Source organism: Centruroides vittatus, unplaced genomic scaffold, assembly GCF_030686945.1.
Source record: "Centruroides vittatus isolate TY-2023 unplaced genomic scaffold, ASM3068694v2 contig_19, whole genome shotgun sequence".
Taxonomy (NCBI): domain Eukaryota; kingdom Metazoa; phylum Arthropoda; class Arachnida; order Scorpiones; family Buthidae; genus Centruroides; species Centruroides vittatus.
The window spans coordinates 2838518-2861942 of NW_027121169.1; the positions used below are offsets into that span (position 1 = coordinate 2838518).

Below are 23425 nucleotides of genomic sequence, written 5' to 3' on the forward strand. Positions count from 1 at the left end.
TTAAAGCAGGCTTTCTCATCAGGTTGGTATTGACCCCTTGAGGATCAATGGAAGTTTGAGGGGATTGCTAAAACTTTGCAAAACTTACAAGATATTTAATCAATTACTATTCTTTCCTTACACTTCTATATTTAATCAATTACTATCCTTCTTCTTATACGAGGCATAACAAAACCTTTACACAAATGTAAAAAAATTATTTAAAAATATTTAAAATTTTATACATTTTTTGCTCTTAATTAAATGTAGGAAGATGTCTTTTAAAAATTATATAAGAGGCTTTGGTATATGTATATATATAATACAAGGTATAGGGTGGGGCAAAATGGATGGATGTTTTTGAAATGGCTAGAACTTGCCACCAGGTGGATGACAAATGTGTGGCAGGAGGTGTGAAGATCTTAGCATTGTTTTTTCAGTTGAAGGCATAGAGCCATGGACGATAGAACACTGTATGTTTGTACACGACTGAGGAAACAGTCATACACAAAAGGGATCAACGTCTGATGGGAATACGTTTCTGCATTCTTCCATATGACAGAAATGGCAACATGCAGTTGTACATTGTCCTATTGAAAGGTAGCATGACGGAGGCTTCAAAGCTATCACATTGTGACGAGCCTTAACACATCAGAAATGTAATGATCGCTGTCCAAATTACTGGCTATGTGAACAAGAGGTAACCCGGATGTGTACCCAATGGCATCCCCATACCATCACTCCAGGTGTTTGGCCTGCATGACGAATGCAAATTGGCAATGATTGTTTCCCTTGGTGCCCTTCACACACTGATATGGTAATCATGATGCTGTATGCAGGCCCATGCTTTGTCTGAAAAGATAATGTGACAACTCCCACATCCATATTTGTTGTTGAATGTACTATTGTAGGGCATCTGTTTCTGATGCAGTGTTTAAGGAAGCCACAGTAAAGGTCACCATGCTGATAATTTGTGGTGCTGAGAACATTGTTGCATTGTCTGTGCAGACATTTGTTGTTCTGAAAATAACCCAAAGTCTGACTCAGGGCATGTGATGTGGCTTTATGATCAGTAAGACCATGTGAAAAAGATGTCTGTCTTCTTGGACATTACTGACCAGGGATTGCTGAGATCCCACACAGTGTTCTGTATTGTCCTCCTGGACTCATTAATTTCATATTCTTGTGACAGTCATGGGATCATGACCAATCTGAGCAGCAATAGCATGGAACAATAAACTGCAGTCCCCGTAGGCTATGCTTCTACCACAATCAAACTCTGACGTGTAGTGGTAGGCATTCCTTCTCCTTACACGAGGCATAACAAAACCTTTACACAAGCAACCAGCATGTGAATTTGATTTCCATATGAGAAACCAGCTGTACAATCTTCCCTTTTATATTATAGACGGTAGGTGGCCTTACTCTTACCTGCTTTGCAAGCATGTGTTAAAATGCTAACCATTTGAATATCCCAGCATGTTGTACAGTACCTTTCATGCAAATTTTGCATTTGTTGCACGCTGCCTTCATGGCATAGCAATTTTAATGGCCAGCAGTGTAAAATTGATATTGAGACTGAAGAACTGTTTTACTAACGTAAATGTATATATACTAGCTTGTTACACCTGACATTGCCTGGGTTTATAACAGAGAAATTTAAAATATATAAAATTATTAATTTTATGAAAATACTGTTCAAAAAGAACAATATCCAAATCCTTAGATTAACAACATGACTTTAATGACCAAAATAAAAAAAGAAAAAAAGATATTTTTTACAGTATAACTTGGAAACTTAAAAATGTTTTTCTGGCATCAAATTATATTGTCAATATTTATTACTCTTTGTTTACATACTTTGAGTTGTAAGAATGAGGTGTCTTTTATGATAGTTCTTCATGATTATATATGAAACTTGATATTTTTCATTGTATTGTGTAGAGCACAATTCATGTTTTTTTTTTTTTTGTAAGCTTCAAGTGTATGTCTGTACACACTTGAAACATATATTGTGAGTTAATAGTTAAAAACTGCTAACCATTGAATGGATATGAAGAAGCAAGTAATTTCATGTGATTGTCACAGTACCTACATTGATATAGGCAGAAATTAATTGAATTGTTAGATGTGGAAAACTAAATACTTACATAGTTCATTATAGTGTAACACTTGACTCAATGTGTGTGCATACCACATAACTATTCATCGCAGTAATGATATAGCACATTGCAGTAGCATGCTATATCATTGTTGCAGTAATTAGGTGAATATAATTACAGTAGAGCATCGATTATCCGACTTAATTGGGGACTGGGGTTGGTCAGATAACTGAAAAGTCGGATAACCGAAAAGTATGAAAAAATACATTATTAGTATAGTGTATTAGGCCTGGTTTAAATACTAGCCTCCCTTTCATAGTCGAGCCAGTGCTGCCAGCTAAAACATGCAAAAATTTAACAAAAATAATAATAAAGTAGCCAAGACAACCAAATATTGTAGCGCCACATCACTAGCGGACATTTGAATTTGCCGACTAGAACGCGGTCGGTTAACCGATAAGTTGGTTAATCGGGGGTCGGATAATCGATGCTTTACTGTATATCCTTTATGTATGAATTATATTTAGTTTATTATTGTTTGTTAAATTATTAGTATTTTTATGCTAGAAATGTGTACAGGTGGTGCTGCATCTGAAGGCAGGAAGTTAGATGTAGGCAGAAGTTAATTGATATATAGAAATTAAATCAATATTTTGGGGTGGTATGTACAACATTATGTAAGTTAGAAGTACAGTGGGTGATCAGTTAATGAACATAATTCATTCCAAGACTTTGTTCACTATCCGAATTGTTTGTTAACTGATTATCAATTTACCTTAGGTTTTTATTGGAATTTGATTAATTCATTCTGGAGACCCCAAAAAATAAAAAAATTATATACTTTCTTACTACATTTATTTATATGTAATAATAAGAATACATTAATAAAAATGCAAGACTATGTATATGTCATGTTTTTTTCCATTTGTGGGGGTTAAAGAATCTGTCTAATGTCGACTGCTTTTCTCTCTTCTTCAGGATTTTTCAGACGTAATTAATACCATTGTAATTGTAGAGATCCCCAACCCTGTTAACCTCAACCTGGTTTGGATGCCATTCTAAGACTGTTGTTTTAACATTCTTCAACTTTTTCAAAAGTTGTTTAATGGCAGATATCGGCATTACTCCTCTTTTTCAGAAGAAAGCATATTTGCCGAGTTTCTTGGTGTTCTTCATTCAAGAGTTCTTGGCGTTCTTCTGTCGTCAGATCAGTTTCAGGTTCCATTATAAGCTCTTCAATGTTATTTCTCAGATGTGACTTTTGTTACTTCTTAAGCTGCTTGAGTCTTCTTGATTATACTGTATCTTTCTTAGATAAGATTGAACTATGGCTACTGTAGACCTGTTCAAGCCATACTTCACAGCAACATCAGACATCTTCTATCCACACTCTACCTTTGTTATTATACTCTCACTTTTCGAAAATAAAAACTGACACGAAACTTAACGAGTGCCCGCTCGACAGTGTCGCAAATACTATAAAAGAATTGTTTCTGTCAGAAAAATAAAAGGCTGGAATTACAATGGAGAGTTTCAAGGTTCAGAGGAATACTATCCAACCGGGTTGAGTGTCGATGTCAACGTCTCCCACACTCCAAAAAGTTTCAAATTGTTGCCTGAAGACAAGGGAAGACTAATTGGTATTCATTATTTTACATCGCTTCTTGTATTTGTTCTGTGAGGTATTTGTTGTCCGAACATAAAAATCTTTTGCAAAAGTGTTCATTATCTGATTTGTTCATTAACTGATCACCCACTGTATGTTAATGTATCTGCTTAGTTTCAGAACAATTGTTCAAATGACCTAGGAGTGTATAGGAACAAACAGATATCCTCGTATACATATTAGGAAAACAGTTCCTAAATGTCTGGATGTTTTTTCAGCCATAGAGATCAGGGCTAGTTTATGAGATTTGGTGAGATGTTAATTCTAAAATTAGCCAGCTCCTGGAGCTCTAGTGGCATATTTAGAAAATGCACAACTATGACATGTATTTATTATTTATTGTATTACTTATTTATTATTTATTGTACATGTATTTATTATTATTTACACAACTGTGTATTTAGAAAATATACAACTTTGACAGCATTGGGGCTACTATAGTCAAACAACTTTATCTCTAATAACACTGATGATACAATACTTTATAGAGCCAAGCTCTGTTGGGTCTCAAGTATATATAGTAATGAGGCACAAATTTTATCTGGTTCAAGTGCATTGTTAGCATTGATCACATTAACAAAACAAAATAACTTCATGCTCAAATATGCACTTCTACAATGTAGGGCACCTGTCGGTCAGCATTGGTTATATTTGTGACACACAATAATTTTCAGAGTCAGGTTATCCCAAATTATGTGTGGAATATTGAAAATAGCTGTTGACTGAATAATTATTTTGAAAAATAAGATTTTGTTTTCTTTTTATCTGGAAAAAATTGATTATCTGTCATCTAGAATAAATTTACAGCCTTAATGCATGAAGTTTATATTTTACTAACAGTAAATTGTTCCAGGAAAACTATTGTTAATTGAAACATTATTGAATTTACAGAAAAACATTGGATAATGATGTAAGGCTTAGTTTTTACTTAAACACAATTTGATTTACCTTTTTTAATTCTTTCATTGTAACTAATTTTTAATTATATTTTGCAGTCTTTTAAGAACATACTTTTATTGAAATTAATATCATTTGTATTTTCAGATTTAAAACATATTTTGTATGAAGTTTGCTCAAATGTTGTGCAGGGATCTCTTAGACTCGAGCCAACATTAGTGGTGTTGGCTGAAGTCGTCGTAAGTTATATTAAAATTTTTAAATTTTAATTTATTATTTACTATATTATTTAGCTTGTACAGATTTAACATAATTTTTATTTTGACTATATTGTCTTATAGGCCAGACTAAAGAATTTTGCATTGGGTTAGAGTTAAGCTAATTATTAGGTGACCAAATTAGCAATTGACCTTTGCAGTTACATGATCTAACTTAAAGTTTGGAAATAAAGATTAGGTTGTGTAACTGGTAATACATCTTTATAGTAATCAGAAGTTTTAGTTTTGAGTCTTGCTCTGGGTTGATCTTTATTGTCCAGTATCTTCTAAATTAATTAATTTAATTCAAAATTAATTTTTAATTATTTGTCATACCACATGATGGTGGTCTAACTGTATACTTTTGACCAAACTATATTGTTTGATCATTTAATAATTAGTTTAATTATAGCTGTAATGAAACTACTATTAAGCATCGACATCTAAACCCAATAGTTATATATTAATTTAGAGTGCAGATGATTGCCAAATTACATTGGGCTATATTATTACAACTATTATTAATTAAATGATAAATAATGTTGCACTACAAGCAGGTGTTAGGTGCCATCTTTTGCTAAATTTAATAATTATAATTAAATTAATATTTTAATAATTAATTTAGAAAGTTCTGGAAGAAAACAATCTGCCTGAAGCTGGACTTGAACCCACAATTCCCATTTACTGTGTGGCCATGTTGCCGGTTACACTACCTGGATCTTTGTCCAATCTTCCAGGTAGTGTAACTGGCAACATGACCACATGGTAAATGAAAATTGTGTGTTCAAGTCCAGCTTCAGGCATATTCTTTTCTTCCAGAACTTTCTAAATTAATTATTAAAATATTAATTTATTTAATTGTAATTATTAAATTCAGCAAAAGATGGTACCTAACACCTTCTTATATGCCAAATTATTTAGCATTTAATTAATAATAGTAGTAGTAATATAGCTTGATGTAATTTGGCAATTGTTTGGCTTTATTAAGCATGGTTAAACAGTGCTTAAGGGCATGCAATGCTAGGGGCCAGAGTTTGAAAAGAATAAAGTTTTAAACAGAAGTGTACAGACAAAAAAGAAATATTTCAATTATTTTGTTTGATATTTTAATAGTTATTCAGAAATTCATCTATAAGAAATATATATATATATATATATAAATTGGCTGCCATGTGTGTTGCTGCCAGTGGTGGATTTAGAAGTATCTAAATAGGGTTAACTCAAAAATTAGAAATATTTGAATAATTAATAAGTATCTTTTATTTACATGTGCATGACAATTGTATTGTAGATGGTTTGATAAACCATATTTGCTGTCATAAATGTTTTTAAAAAACCCTTTGAAGATTGAACAAATTTTAATTTTTTTTTTGATGTCATTGGGGAAAGATTAAGGCCCTGTAACCTTTTTACTATGACTGACAGCAACCGGTAGTTTCAGACATACCATATTTTACGGACTATAAGACACACCTTAATTTTTAAACAATTTAAAAAAAAAATACCTATAAGACACTACGGACTACAAGACTCACCTGAATTTTGGAGGCAATTTTTCAAAGAAAAAAGTGCGTCTTATAGTCCGTAAAATATGGTATGTGTATGGACATTTTTGTAATGCTACATATGCTGATGCTAGAGTGCTGGATTTCACATAAATTTCTAAAGCATCCAACCATTCCAAAGTATTAACTTATATGATTTGTTTAGTGTGATTGCATTGTTGCTTGAGTATGGCATGTGGTGTTCTATCATTTAAATATACAGAGAATCATTTATTAAAACATGATGTTAAATTCTAAATTTAATTAGTTTATGTTCTTAGTAAGATGTTACTTTTATCAAAATGATGCTTAAAAAACAGGTGGGGTGCTAAAGAGGAAGAAAAACCTTAAAGTACAAAACTTGTTAATTTTTTTTCAATGAAAATATTTCAGTACGTACAATGTTAAAACTAATAGAACCTGAAACAAATACTGTATATTCCTTCTGTATATCTTCTTCCAATAATCAAAATTAAACATTGGACTTAAACAAATATATCAGTTTATAAGTTTAATTCCAACAATACCTTAGGTCAACTATCAACCAAATTTAACTATTAGTACAAGTTATTGTATATTGCCTAATGCCTGCATGTTGTGAGAGATATCAAAAAGTAACTAAAAATCCTATATTGGGTGCTGAAATAATTGTAGCAAAGATTATTATTTTGGGGGAAATTTTTCAAGGCCAGCTGTAAACAATACTGATGAGGGACAGGGCCTAAAAATATCCAAGTCCAAAATGCATTTGTAGGAGTAATGAAAATAAAGTTTCCTCCTGATTCAACGGTGGCCAGGTGTTGTTAGAATTAATGGAAAATTAGGTGTATTTTCAAATGTTTACAGATGTGTAAAGTGTTTTTTAATGATTATGAATGATGAAAAAACCAATTGCTGTATGAAGAATTTAGATTGTTAATCTTTGAAAAACAGCACAACACTCTGGTAGCTGAATCAATTGCTACCAGACCTGACAATAAGAAATGAATATACGGTAGTAAATTCATTGACCATTGCTAAGTCAAATTTTAGCAGACAAATATTGCATTGTAGTTTAAATCCATCAACCAGTAGTTGTCTTTCTCATTTTTTTATGATTAATAAAAGTAGTCTTCTTCTTTACTGCATTAGATCAATACTATTCATTTTTTAAATAGAACATTAATACTTGATAGTGAGTAAAGAGCTTAATTAAAATGTGATCACAGTTTTACTAAAAATTCAATTTAAATCATATTTTCTACAAACTTTATTGGTTGCCATACATTTCTTTTATAAATTTTATCATGCCAAAAGTTGTATATTTGATTTAGTCTATCTAATTAATTAATTAGCAAACTTAATGAACTCCACATTGGCAACTTGCAGTTGGGTATCTTGAATCTAAGCAGATGATTATGATAGAATAGTACAGTTGAACATGTTTGTCTCAAACACGTTTATCTCCAAACCTCTTTATTTTGAAAGTTACTTTTCCCCCAGCGTTTTTATTCTAAACTCAATATATTTTTCATGTTTATCTCAAATAATTTTCCTCTGAAACTTCTGTATCTCAACGTACAGACCAAAGTGTCATTTACAAATTTAAAGCTTAGCGACTACATTTTGACTGCATAACTTGCAGTTGAGAAATATCTCTTGCAGTACAGTACATAGTTGCAATTAAGGCCACGACTCCACTAGCCGTAAAAGGGCTGTAAAACCCCTCACCGTAAAAGCTTTTAATCACGTGACCATGATATTTTACGCCTGAGCAGGTCGTAAAATATCATGGTCACGTGATTAAAAGCTTTTACGGTGAGGGGTTTTACGGCCCTTTTACGGCTAGTGGAGTCGCGGCCTAACTATTGCTTTTTACTGATTGGCTGTGAGTTTGGCTCGTGTCTTGGTTGAAGAAAGTTGGGCATTAGAAACTATTGACAACTATTTCTGTTAAAGAGTTATAAGTCAAAAATGTTTCAATTATATCAAATACAGGTATGTACTGTATTTGCTATTGTATTAATAAAATACTGTACCTTCAATCACACCTATTAGTTTTTACTATGTACTAACATCTATATCCTAAATCCTGTTTTAAAATTTTTTCTCATTTCCATGAGATTCAAGATAGACAGATTCAATTGTATTTATAACTTTAACTAGCCAATTTTTATGTTTTATTAAATATTAAAATGTTTTTAATAAATATTAATCAGTATGAATAAAAAACTATATTAATTAATGATTATCTCTTTAATTAAGTGGCCAAGTGGTCTTTGTACCCTGAACACTGGGAGTTTGGTCGTGAGTTTGTGCCTTGCTCAGATGGGCTGGCCATATGGTTTTCCAGGCTTTCTCCATGTCTGTAATGCCTAAATAGGGACCAGTTTCCCTTAAAAAAGACCTGGAAGGATCCTCCCCTAGGCAGATCACCCAAGTGTTGCATTTCCATAACTTAACAAACTAACTTTAAGCAAGTGTGTATGGCTGGAAAAATTAATGTGACATTCACTCTTGACAACAAGTTTGACCAGTCTCCTTCCATTTTAATTGTCAGAGTCAAAAGAGGCAATCAGTGGCAATGGTTGTTGAGTTCAATGTTGCTTTAATTTTGCCACCACTGTCGTTTGTTGTTTGCTTTTCATTAAATATTTTTGTAAATATTTTTAGTTTATGATAAAGCATATTTATTTTGCAAACAAATTCTTTTGTAAATATAATTTCCTTATAAATTAATTAATTTATTTCCAGCAACTTCATAGTGACTTATCTTCAATTATATCAGACATTCTGTTACTTTTAGGTAAGTGTTCAGATTAAAAATAACTACAGTAGAGAGTCGTTAATCTGAATCAATTGGGGACTGGGGTTGTTCAGATAACTGATTATGTTCAAAAAAATATATTACTCTGTCCGATGTTCAAATTTTTCTCCATTGCGTGTCACTTCATGTTGAATTTTTGTTGATTTTAAGCCTAACAAAAATTATTATAATAATAATCGAGGCTATTGTATCGTTAAAAATTATTTCTTTATTTTGTACAAACAAAATAAATATATTGAAGAATATAAAATCATAAAAATTATACTTTAAAAGTAAATCTAGTATCAAAAACGTTTGATTCAGCACGACACAGTCCGACTGGAAAGCGTTCGGATAACCAGGGTTCAGATTAACGACTCTCTACTGTATATAAACTGTTTTAAGTTATATCTTAAATTTTCATTTTAATTTTGTTTTTCTTTTTTGACATTTTTTTTTTTTAGATACAGAAACGCAATGTTTAGATAATAGGGAATGCCGTGAAAGATTTTTTTGGCTCTTAAATGGTTGTAATAAGGTAATTTTTTTAAATTTAAATTTATTTTGAATAATAATTAAACTCATTCATCATTAAATACATAAATTTTAATTTTTTTATTACATTACAAAATAGCATTTTTTAATAGTAAATTTAATTATATAGGTAATTTATTACAATGGAACCTCGTGTAACAAGCACCTTGCACAACGAATATTTCGCATAACAAGCAAAACAAATTGTGAAAATTTGCCTCGCTTAATGAGCAATATTTCGCATAACGAGTGATGAGGAGAGGGGAAGTCCCGAATTGTGTGCATGCGGCATGCTCCATCAGTCTGTTTAGCACTCCTTCCACTAGCATCTTAGTGTTGCTTGTGATCACATAGTTTTCCAAACTTGTGTTCACACATATTACTTATAAACATCAACAACCATAGCCTGTTTATATAATAAACATGCCAAATGATATGCCAAATTCTTGGGTCATTAAATTTAATGACCGATTCTAAATTAAATTTTAGAAATGTTGGAATTAAAAATTAACTGTTTATAATTATTAAATTTAATACGAGATGGAAACATAATTGCCCATCTCTAGTCAAATTAATTAATTTCTAATATTTAATTATAGTCTTTACATAGACCAAGAATTTGGCATATCATTTGGAGCGTTTATCAAACATATTAGCTGTTAATTTTTTTTCGTTTCTGCAAGTCAAATTCTCATTCCAGGACGGTTCATTCCATGCTAGAAGAAAAGATGATGATGATTCATGCTCTTTAACAGTGTATATTGTATAAGTTTTTTTTGAATAAACATTATACATAAAACACTTGAGCATTTTTTCGGCATGGAACGCATTATCACATTTTACATTAATTTCTATGGGGAAAAATTGTTTCGCTTAATGAGTGTTTCGCATTACGAGTAAGACTCTGGAATGAATTATGCTCGTTAAGCGAGGTTCCACTGTAGTTATAAACTTATAAATGCTGAAATATTCTTAATCAGTAATAAAAAAAATATGGATTAGTGACATTAAAAATGAATAATTAATTTAATTTTATGCTGAAATATTTAATAACTACTTAATGTTTTACTAATTAGTTGTTTAGAGTTAATTAATTGTAATTTTTTATAATTTGAATGTTTGCAGAAAATTGTACCTGAATACATAATTAAAGAAAGGTTAGAATTTGAAACTACTGGTGATGCTGGTATATTGAAGCAACGAAATACAACTCAAACTAAATTTATCAAGATAAAAACAAGGCTTTTGTAAGTTTGAAATAAATTTTACTTATGTATAGTAAATCAAACTCAAATTAGACTAATAATTAAATGATAGCACCACTAACTATTGGGCTAGAACTTGGCTAATAAATTATTTAGATATTATGTAATTTTGTTTAATGGTAGGCACCTATTCTACCATCTTGTATTAAGTTTAATAATTAGAGAAATAAATTAACTTAGAATATTCTGAAAGAAAATATTGGTCCAGAGATAGACTTCAACTTACAGTTCTTGCTTGGGTTTGAGTCTCAGAACTTTGTTCAGATTTTAAGTTGTTTGACTTCTGGGACATTTGAGTTCAAAGGTACCATTTTACTAATTGTTACAACTGCATGTATTCCTGAAATTTAATGCAGTGAGGATACATTATGTAGTGATTAACAAACATTTTGTCAAGTTTTCAAATACTAATGACATACTCTTCAGTTAATAAATGTGAAGAATAAGCATGTCTTGATTTAAAAAGAAATACAATTACTGCCAAGATATCTGGCTTCTTGTTTGCATAATGCTAAAGAAAGAGTTAAACAGTGTGGGGGGAAAATTAATTATAAAGGCAAGAAAACTTCAAATTAAAAAAAAAATTGTTGAATAAATAAATTTTTACTTATTGTTTACCTTATGTTGAATGTTATACATAGTTTTTCAAGTAATGTATTTTAATTTTTTAGTTACAAACAACAAAAATTTAATTTGTTTCGAGAAGAAAGTGAAGGATATGCCAAATTGATCACTGAACTTAATCAAGAAATTGGTGGAAGTATCAATAGTTCTTACATGTTAGAAGTGACTAGATCTTTGATTGGTATGTATCATTCCTTAATTATTTATAACTTTATTACCTAATTATAAATATAAATTTAATATAAGATTAATAAGAAACAATACTTTTATTTATTCTGTTTTTTGTTAATGATTATTGAATTTTAAGAAATTTATATTGTTAATTTTGAAAATAGCTTAATTATTGCTATATTGAAATAGTAAAGAAATCATAACAGAATCACAATATTACATTAAAATTTTGTTATGAAATGAATTGCATTGAAAAATTTATATAAGAAATGATATATCTCATATAAAGATTTAATGTAAGAAAATAAAGATATAAAATAAATTAAAATATTTCAAATTTGAAAAGATTTACTGCTTTACTGGGACTGAAAATGAATACCATAAATCTTTACATTATTTCCCATGTAAACAGTCTCACATAATTGCTCATTGCTCACTTTAATGCCCTTGAGCAATTAAGTGAAACATTTTTCTGTTAGTACCATAGTATTATAAGACTAAAATAGCAATGCCTCACATTGGTATAATCTCCTATACAACTCTTAAACATTTATCTATTAGAAAGTGCTAGTAAAATACAGTATGTGCATTTAAAACAATAAAAAACAAAACTACCATTGTGGAATGTAGTAATTTATTTCTTAAAAAAATTCAGAAGTACAGAGAAATTCAAAAATGATTGACTACATTGTTGCTTATGTTATTTTTTTACATGTCATACCTCTATCTTTCAATCAGATTTGTTATTAGTAAATTTGATTTTGCTATCACTTTCCTTTTCTGTACTTTCATTGTTACTTTCATCAGTCTTATCAACTACAGTAATTTGTCTCCTATTTCACCCTGTTCTAAGAGCTTTTGAAAATCTGAATGAAAAAATTGCTTGTCCATTGAACTACCATCAATACATGCATTCGTAATTTCATTGCATGAATGATTTGCTAACTTCTTGGGAAAAATTCCTAAAATTTGCTAACTTCTTGGGAAAAATTCCCAAGAAGTTAGCAAAAAATCATTTCTCAAAAAGTTTCCCATTTCTCACGGACTTATTTAGCTACTTTGGTATAGTTAGCATGCTTTTACCTTTCTGAGGAAAACTTTTTTTTTACCAAACTGCAAATTCCTAACTTGCTCAAACTGTGCTTTCAGAACTTTATTCTACAATATGTCACTTGATTGCAAGAGACTGGTCACTTTTGATGGAATATACATCTTGGATTTGTTTTTCTTCTTTTTGAGATAGTCAGTAGCTAGAGTGTGGGCACAGTGCATATCATATACAAGTAAAGTACAGTGGAACCTTACTTAACGAGCATAATTTGTTCCAGAGTCTCACTCGTAATGTGAAACACTTGTTAAGCGAAACAATTTTTCTCATAGAAATTAATGTAAAATACAATAATGCATTCCACGCCAAAAAATATACTCAAATATTTTATGTATAATGTTTATTCAAAAAAAATTATACAATAAATATTGTTAAAATGTCTATAAAACTAAAACTAAATCTGTATATTTGTATTCTGTATATAATCAAAGATTATTATTCAAAAATCAAACTTAAAGATAGTTATTATGGAAGCAAACAAATAGCTATCTCTTCAACTCTGAGTCAAAAGTGAAGTCTATTTGTCTTCCATCTCTACACAGATACCTTTCTTCTCCTTTCTTAACCCTTTCCATGTATTCATGCTGAGTCCACAGAGGAAGTTAATGGGTGGTCTTTTTGAGTGAAGGATTATGGACCCCATCTGCAACCTGGCTCAACAACCTACTTATCTGTTGTTCCTTTTTAAAGGGTTGGTTTTAGTTTTGGTAGGGGTGGAGCATTTTGCTTTTAATATATATACATATTTAATATACATTTGTTTTTTATTATAATTAAATTCTTTTAATGTAGAGTTTGTGTATATATCTAAGTAACATGCAAATGACTGATTTTTTTTCTAATAATAATTACTATTTTTCTATTTATATAGGTTGCTTTAATCTGGATCCAAATAGAGTGTTGGACATAATTTTAGAATCTTTTGAATGTCGTTTAGATCTGGCACATTTTTACATTCCTCTCTTGCAATCATTTTTATGTAATTCAGCTACACTCAGTCAAGTTTTAGGATTTAAATTAAGTTTTTATCAGGTAACATTTTATTATTAATTATATTGAACTTAAATGAGTAAAATTTTTCTGGCTTTAGTTTGATATTTATATATTTTAATTTAGTTTAAATGTTATTCACACAAACTGGGACTAAGTTAAATAATTACATAAATAAACCTTTACTTCAGCAAAGAAATTTATATTTTGCTAACATTTTGAACTTTAATTTAGAGGTCATCATCTTTGCCAAAGTCTCTAATGAAAAAAGAATAAAAAAATCAAATTATGCATTTTAAAAAATTTGGGGGAACGTTTTTAGCAATTGGTGATTTAAGATTGTTCTACTGTCCTTTAAACTATAAATTACTTAGCAGTTCTTGTGTGCATGCATTGTATGTTACAAATAATACAATTAAATAAAAAAATGCAGTAGGGCAAACAACAAGATAAAAATATTATTGGAAAACCACTCTATCGTTGTACCTCATACCATGCTTTCCACACATCAGATATGCTCATTTGGTCTTAATAATAGTTTATGGATTTACCTGTCTGAATGGATTTGTACATTTTCAGTCTTTCTGTATGGTTCAAATCAATTTTATCGCATGAGGACTTTATCTGTGGCATTGTTCCAGTTCACTTGAACACCTACCAATGTATTATTTATAGTCGTCTACGTGGACGTTATTTATTAATAGGACCTTGTACTGGTGTATTGGCACAGTAATGAGAGTTAATTCAGGAAAAATTTCTTTATTTTATCACCTGTAGTAGCAATATCCATACACATTTTACACGTGTTTCGGGCTAGCATGCCCCTCATCAGCAGTATTACCACTATGCACTATAATTAACAATAAAACATATAAGTTACAATAAAATCTAAAATATTCAAAAAATAAAAAAATAAAAAAATAAAAAACTAATAAAATACAATTTAAAATTTACTATAAATACATATCTCAATTCCGAGTATGAATAGATGTTTCTCGTTTTACAATTACAGGTATTGTGTAAATACGTACTCCAACTTAAAATGACAATTTCCTTTTTACCATGAAACAATTTGCTGTATAATTAAAGATAAAACATAATAAATAACCAAAGATAAACGGATAAATTAATACAATACAACTTGTAAGAAAGAAACTTACATCAAGTTACATTTCGCCATTCCACAGTGTAATAACAGAGTTGCTTAACCATGCTTATTTATAACGTCACCGAGTATGGCGTTCCATGATTGGTGGATTATTCTACCCAAATTATTATTGATTCTATTCCTTTCTTTTTTTTATATATAAATGTTCATATAATTGCCTTTTGTAATTGTTTGATTCTTTTCTCTTTATTTTTATACTATTTTTGTCAATTTGGCATCCATAATTATTACAGTGTTCTGCGACTGCAGAATTTGCATAATTACCCCTTATTGCTCTTATATGTTCTTTTATTCTTGTACTTAATTTTCTTTTGGTTTCACCTATATATGTTTTACTATGTTTTACTCTCATTACTGTGCCAATACACCAGTACAAGGTCCTATTAATAAATAACGTCCACGTAGACGACTATAAATAATAATAAATTTTAAGGACAGTAAGGCTTTTCTAATTACCTACCAATGTACTGTGAGGTGCTGGCTGTGGGTATCAAGTTTGGAATGTATTCATTTACCACTTATTTGGCTTCTAGTCTGTTGGACTAGCCCTCTGAGTTGAAGGATGGCGATTATAGTGTTTATTATAAAAGATGAAGATGAATGATCGTAAAATCACGTCTCGTAACGTCTCAACATCAGTTAATCGATTTATTGCGATAAACACACGTATCTGTTATCCAAAAATTTAGATAGAAGGGCAATTTCTACGAGTGGAGTGTGTTGCATTACGATATTCGAACAAGAGAAATTGAAAACTCTTTATATAAACAAATATGAAAAAATTTAATTAATACCGATATAAATGGGATTCACTATACTTATACATGTGAAAAACGATTACAAGAATTTGCAAGATTATTCAAGATTAACCTGAGATTCTAATCTATATGAGAGGAAGAGTTTACAATGAACTATCATATACTACCTTCTCTAGGAGTCTTTAGATAGGAAGAAGGAAAATTGTACCATAATTCTTCTCTTTACGGGGATTGCTTGCTGTCTTCCTCAAAGATCTGTATGGAGCCGACTTCGAATGCGTTGTATGGAGATATTGCATATGTTGAACTCCTTTTTCTATATGGAGGAACTTTACCATTTGATAATCTATGTCAAACTCTTCTGTATGGAGTTGAGGTTTACCCCTTGAAGGTCTTTGTCGAACTTTCCGATCGCAGGATGTGAATTGATATATTAAATGTTACTTAGCCAATCAAAATATGAGCTTTTCTGTTGTCAGCAGGATGTTCAGGGAGGAATAAAGGGGGTGAACATGCAGATGGTTGTCTAACTTTTGAGATAAGGGGTATGGGAAAAGAAGTTTATTTCCTCGCTCTTTCAAAATGACTAATTTTACATCCTTTTTTTTTGTGAATAATTATTTAACTAAAATATAGTATTTTCTATTATTTTATAAAATTCAATTTCCCTAAATCACAGATCTCACAGTACTGTATGTGAAGGTAAAGCTGTAGCTGACTGTTTTTTTTCTCTAACCTGTATATTTATGTTCTTTAAGTCTTATTTTAAGGGACTGGGAGCTGATGCCTATGTATTCCAAACTCCCTACAGAATCTGTTGTCTGCTGCTGGCACGCTGTATATACTAATTATTATAATAACCAAGTCAGACTTATGGTGATATCCAATGTATATAATAAAAGATTCCAAAAATTTTTTAAATGTATAGTTTGATTTTCTTATTCTTTTTTCATTAGAAACTTTGACAAAGATGATAACATCTGAGTTAAGGTTGAAAATGTTAGCAAAATATAAATTTGTTCGCTAGAGTAAAGGGTATTATGTAATTATTTAGTTTTGTTCATTTGTTGAATGGCAGTTATTAATAGGTGAGTAATGTTTAAAGATATCATCAAAAGATTTTAGATTTGGATCTCAATGAAACGTGTACTTTTTACATATAGTATGTGCATATATATAAATTGTTTATACATTAGAGCAAGAATGGTGAACCTGACATGTACCCAGAGTGGTAAGTTGGGAAAATTTACACGGCACATCATCATACTATTTTTGTCTGTTACACTATTTGAATTTCAAAGTTTTAATTATGGATTTCATATTCAGATTAATATGCCATTATTATTTTTTAAAAATTTATTCTAATTAAAGTATATATTCGCTTCATGTCTTCAAAAAGCTTCTTGCTTGGAATTTTAAAAATTTTAACATATACAGCTTTTTTAAATTGACTGCTATTGCATACAGACTTGAAAAGGACCCCATCCTTGATGTAAAGTGTTTCTTTGAATTCTATTGATACATATTTAAAACTATATGTTATGTTATTTAGTTTTAAATTTTGTATCAAAAAATTAAAAAATAATGAAACAACGAATAACTATATTAATATATTATTCTAAAATTTGAAATGATTTTATTTACTGTTCTTTTTCTGAAAGTATTGATTTTTAAGAATTTTTGTTATTACTGTATTTTAATTAATGTATTAAATAACTTTTCAGAATGATACAAGTGTGGAAACTCCTTCGTCATTGTATAAAGTTGCTGCTTTGCTTCTCCACAGTAAACTCATATCTTTGGATCAGTTATATGGAATGGTAATTTACATTCAAAATGTTCATTTACATGTATAAAAAGTAAATTATTTAATTTAAAGAAATAGTCACGTAATTGTATAAAAATTGCTAATTAGTAAGAAAATCTACAAATAAAGTCTTTGAGTAATCAGTTTTTTTGCTTAGCTTGGTTGTGTAATATTTTTTAATTAGATATATAAAGTTTTAAATTTGTTCATAGCTACTAGTTTATTTTGCTTGAGTTTTTTGTAACAAAAATTAGTTTTGATTTATTTAACTGTAGTAGGATTAAATAGATTTAACTAATTGTATATTTTTCCTGTAATTAAGGGCAGTACAAAGTTTCAATTTTTGAGTCAGAGTTTTGACTTCATGATAAAAACATATCATAATAAGATCATCACATGACTTATCAGTGAGCTGCAACTAGGGCTAACATACACAATATTTTATAAACTAAGAAGACTAGATGTAGAAGAACAGTTGTTTTCACTAGTCTCAAATGAGAAAGGCTTTTCTGATATAAAATGACTCATTGGTTGTGAGCAGATAAATGCAGATGTCTGTTTTTGCATTTTATGTATAATTTTCTATCTATGTGAACATATACACAATTTTTAAATTTTATTGTAACTTAATAGTTATAAAGAGAGTAAAAGTGGATATTCTTGAAAGACAACATATTATCGATAGGATTGAGCAGTATGAATTGGCGATGGATGTACTGTACCTTATCATAATGTGAGAAATTTTCAAAACTCTCCTGAAGCACACAACAATATAAGTTTTGTGTGATGATACTGCCTATCAAAACAAACTTTTATTTATTTACTAAACAAAATTGGAAGTTGACATAAGAATGGGAAGAGGCCTGCAATTCTAATATATTTTCTCCTGTTTACACTTCAATTTTATGAACATTGTAACTGCTACAAAAAGCCTCTCCTGTTGTGTAACAGACAACCAAATATGCTTGATATTATTCTGTTTCTGCAAAAATACCACCAAAAGGCTATTCAGAATATGCTGCTACTAGTTACACCATGCTACAGGTGAAATTATTTGCATGCAAAGTTTTGCAAGTATAATAATTCCTATTTATATTATTCATATTATGCTTACATTAAATTGGTGGTTTATTTTTACATTAATTGTCATTAAAATATGTATTTTATAGTAAATTGTATTGCTCATCAAACAATTGTGCCAGATTGCAACTCATGAGCTGCTCATCTACTACATATATTTATATGGGAAAACTCTTCTTGGGGAGTAGCATTGCTCTTCTGAGCCACTCAAGAAGAAGTATTTATTGTTAGAAAACTTTGTACCATCCTAACATTATAACACAGTTATATCTTAATTAGATAACTTAAGATTATAGTATGGTTATCTAAATTAATAGTCTTGAAGCAAAAATTATATGGAGGTCTGGGTAGCATATTAATTATTAATTTAATTCAATGTTAATTATTAAATTTAATAAGATATGATGTTTAACAACTATTTCTAGACCAAATTACTTAGCATTTAATTATTAATAATAGCAATAATATAACACAATCTAATCTTGCAATCATTTAGCTTTAATATAGCAATGAATCAAACCGTAGCAATTACAGTATATTTTTAATATTTATTTATTATTCAGCATCTTTATTGAATAATTTGGCATTAAAGAAAGGTCTTGTTATAATCTTGCAATAAATTTAATGATTACAATTAAATGATTTAAATATATGTGGAAGAAAAAAATAAACTGAAGTGAGACTTTAGTCCATAATCCTGCGAACTGGATAGATACTGTACAATACATTAATAGTTAAAAATACATGGGTAAAAATGTTATTAGCTTTTATATTCCACTAGTTTTTTTAATGTGTTTGAATAAAATAAAATGATTGATTTAATGACAATAATTTTTGTTTAAAGTTAAATGTTAAAATATTATTACAAAGACACATTTTTTTTTTGTAGCTTGTTCCAGATGACAACAAAATTCTTGAAAAACACAAACAGGAACTTCAAAATGCTAGAACTTATGCACGTCGTGCCAGTGCACTAATTGTATCATCAGAAAAGGCAAATGAAAATCAAGAAGATTCCAAAGATGAAGACAATCAATGGGTAAGAATTAAGTGAATCTTTTTTAAGTGACTTTCAGTAATGATGAGTATTGAAAAATACTTCTAACTTTTAAACAAAATTATATACCATCTAATTATTTTTGTTTAAGTGTTATTAATCTGCCTATAAAAAGGGATACGGTATTTTACGGACTATAAGATGCACTTTTTTCTTCAAAAAATTGCCTTCAAAATTCAGGTGTGTCTTATAGTCCGTAATGTCTTGTAGTCCATAAAATACGGTATACAGTATATTAATGGTAAATTAGTTTGCCATAAGTTTGAATTATATATTTTCTGATGGAATTAGATTTGAAAGTGAGACAAAAGATATAAAAATAAATGTTAATGTTAACATAATAAAGAAATAATATTCAATATATGTAATAAGATACTAATATGTTTCATATTTAAACATGCTAGAACTCTATTTTTAGACTTCATTATTAGTTATTAAGTCAAAACAAAACGAACAATACATTTTTTAAAGAAAATTTGTCTGAACAAAATAAAAATTACTCAGCTACTGATCATTAAGATTTTACACTTTTAAATATACAATAAATAATTTTCAACTCAAAAAACTTTATTCTTACTTAAATTCAAATGTAAATAATGTTATTAAAAAGTTTAAAAGTCTGCATTTTTTTAGAGTGAATAAGAAAATGACAAAAAGTTTTAAGTTATTTTATTATGCTGTTAGCTTGTGTGAGACAGTTTTGACAAATCTATTGAAATATGAGAAAACCTGGGGAAAAAAAGATTTGGTTTTCTTACATTTAACATTGTATCAGACAATGAGATGGTAATGAGAAATAAAAAGTTCAAAGTATTTATGATTATAATTTTGATTGATTATTATTGATTTCTTGAATATTGAATAGGCTCAGTAGTTCTAAAAATCTTGTTAAAAATGAAGTATTATAAAAGAAAATTTCAATTTTCAGAATATAGAGAAATTTACTACAGTAGAACCTTGATTATCCGGACTAATTGGGGATGAAGGTAGTCCGGATAAGGAAAAATCTAGATAATCGAAAAATAATACTGTATGGTATTTAAATCATGATCAAATTTTCAAGAAACAAACATTTGTTTTGAATTTGGACTACTACTGACCAACACTAACACTGCCTATTGTTTAAAGCCCTTTGGTGGCGCAAGAAGACAGATTTTATAAAATAAAAAGCAGTTGAAACTGTCAAATTTTTATTAATAAAAATGCAAACTATTTTTTGTTTTATGATAAGTAAAATTTTTTCGTTGCGTTCATGGCTTTTAAGTAATGCATAAATCTTTGAGGTGCGAGGCCCCTCAGACCATGAGGCCATAGGTGGTGGCCCATGTCGCCCATGCCTTACACCGCCCTTGGCCATAGAAATGATGTAATTTGAATATAAATTATTTATAAATATGTATGTCAAGTTATATTTTTATTACAATGCAAAATGTATTAAAAAGTTTAGGACCACTGTGATGGGTGATATGTTGTTGGGACAAAAATGTTGTGCATTCCATCACGTACATAAACAGTGTCGCAATTGCCAAGTGCAAATCAGCAAATTTGTAAAATGTTTGTTTATTTTGAACAATCCAGATAATCGAGGTTCTACTGTATATCTATATTTTTCATTATTCAATAATTATTAATAAGGTAGATTATATAAATATGAGATAACCAGATAAACTAACATTTGATTTTTGTTTTCCTCTTAAAATACATGTATGTATTTTTAGATTTAAATGCAAATTACTTAAACAATTTCTGATGATTTTTTATTTTTAATAAACTGAACTGTGTACTTTTAGCAAGAAGACAATCAGAAGTTGGGTTTATGTGAAGCATTATTGGAAGTAGGAGATTGGGAACATGCTCACCAATTAATCTCCTGTTTACCAGAATTTTATGCTGTTTCTCATGCCGAAATCGCTAAAAGTTTATGCTCACTTATTCATGTAATTATAGAACCTTTGTACAGAAAGTAAGTTTGATTATACAGTATATTGATTTTAGTTTTAGGATAAAATTAACAATATTACATTTTGTTTTTACATTGATTTTTTGGATAAAATTGATTTTTACATGGATAAAATTGTCTTACATTTAAAAGTATTTTATCCATTATGTACAGTAAAATCTCACTAAGTTGGACACCTGTGGTAAAGATTTAAAGTGTCCAAGTTAGTAGGGTGTCCAGGTTAGTGAAGTATGAACACATTACAATGCCTATGCTTTCATTTTGTATAAGGGAAAAGTGTTTCAAGTTAGCAGGGTGTCTAGGTTGGAGAGGCATCCAACTTTTGAGGTTTTACTGTATACATATATATATATACAAGTGTATTAAAAAAGCAATTGCAAGATTATGATTAATTTCATTAGTAGTTAAAATTTAATAATGAATTTTTCAGACATTGTGGACTGCCGTCTGGATTGAAATCCACTCCTTTACCTACAATTTATGGTATTACTCCCGTGAAACAAGTGAAAAGCTTTTCAAATTTGAAAAAAACTGTTTTTCCAATGGTATTATGTCTTGGACCACAATTACATTTAAGTCCAATTCTTATGGTAAAGATAATACGTCTAGCTAAATATTGGATGAATGAGGTATTTTTTTAATTCATTAAACTTATTCATTTATTAAAATATAAACTAATTTTAATCTTTTTTGGAAATAAATATAGAAATATGTTACCTAATTTGTATTGTTATTGATTTTTATTAAATTATTTTGAGGTAATCTCCAGACACGTTTATTATTGTGACAATGTGCAAAGTGCCCCTTATGCTTCCGCACCACTTGATCAAAGAATCAGCACCACTTTGTTGATGCCACATCAGGATCTGACACCAGTGTCTTATGGATAGACACAGAAATCTTAGTTTTCATTCACCTGTAAATGATCACATGGTCGGATTTGAGATGGAGGAGGTCCAAGAAACTGTGCACACGAAAGAAGTTGCACTCCACTACTCAATTAGCAGAAAATGATTAGAGCAGTGGGTTTACTGTTTGGTCAATATGAAATTATTATAAAACAGAACAAAAGTTTATGGCCAGCCTTTGAAATAAGTCGCGGACTGTTACAGGGTAATCTGTAGCCTCCATATTTATTTAACTTTTACATGTATGATTTCAGTGATAGCTTTGTTAATGAAGATGATGGTTTTACTTTTGATGGTTAAATAATACATTCTATCTCATATGCTGACAATATAGTAGTTTTAGCTCCGACCGCAGCTGCGCTTCGACAAAAAATATATGCTATAGGAGAATATTGTGAGAAATTAAAATTGAAAACTAACCCAAAAAAATCCATTATGATATTTCAAAATGGTTCTAGATTGTCGAAAAAATATGTCTTTTTATCTCAACAAAGAAAATCTTTTAATAGTTCCAGAGATTAAGTTCTTGGGTGTGGTGCTAACTCCATCCTCGTCGTTCGAAAAGCATTTTAAGAAAGTCAAGATAAAGTCTACTATCTTGATTAATAATATAGTAAAATTATTTGCTAAATTAAAAATATGAAATGTTAGAGTCCAGTTTAAACTGTTTAGTTCTATAATTTTAAATGCTTTTGGGTATGCTGCTCCGATTTGGAGCTTATCTAATTTTAATAGGCTTGAGATAACACAAAATAAATTTATATG

The 23425-nt window shown here is 29.6% G+C and overlaps 1 protein-coding gene across 1 annotated transcript in view; it reads left to right on the forward strand.

Moving 5' to 3' along the window:
- The window catches only part of tho2 (THO complex subunit 2-like protein), a 220185-nt gene that overhangs the window by 23693 nt on the left and 173067 nt on the right, over nt 1–23425 (forward strand). The window contains exons 3-12 of the mRNA XM_067264536.1: nt 4792–4883; nt 9179–9230; nt 9695–9768; nt 10890–11011; nt 11701–11834; nt 13804–13964; nt 17573–17668; nt 19625–19774; nt 21583–21755; nt 22183–22381. Of these exons, the coding sequence (XP_067120637.1) occupies nt 4792–4883; nt 9179–9230; nt 9695–9768; nt 10890–11011; nt 11701–11834; nt 13804–13964; nt 17573–17668; nt 19625–19774; nt 21583–21755; nt 22183–22381 (1253 nt within the window). The remainder of the gene's footprint in view (nt 1–4791; nt 4884–9178; nt 9231–9694; nt 9769–10889; nt 11012–11700; nt 11835–13803; nt 13965–17572; nt 17669–19624; nt 19775–21582; nt 21756–22182; nt 22382–23425) is intronic.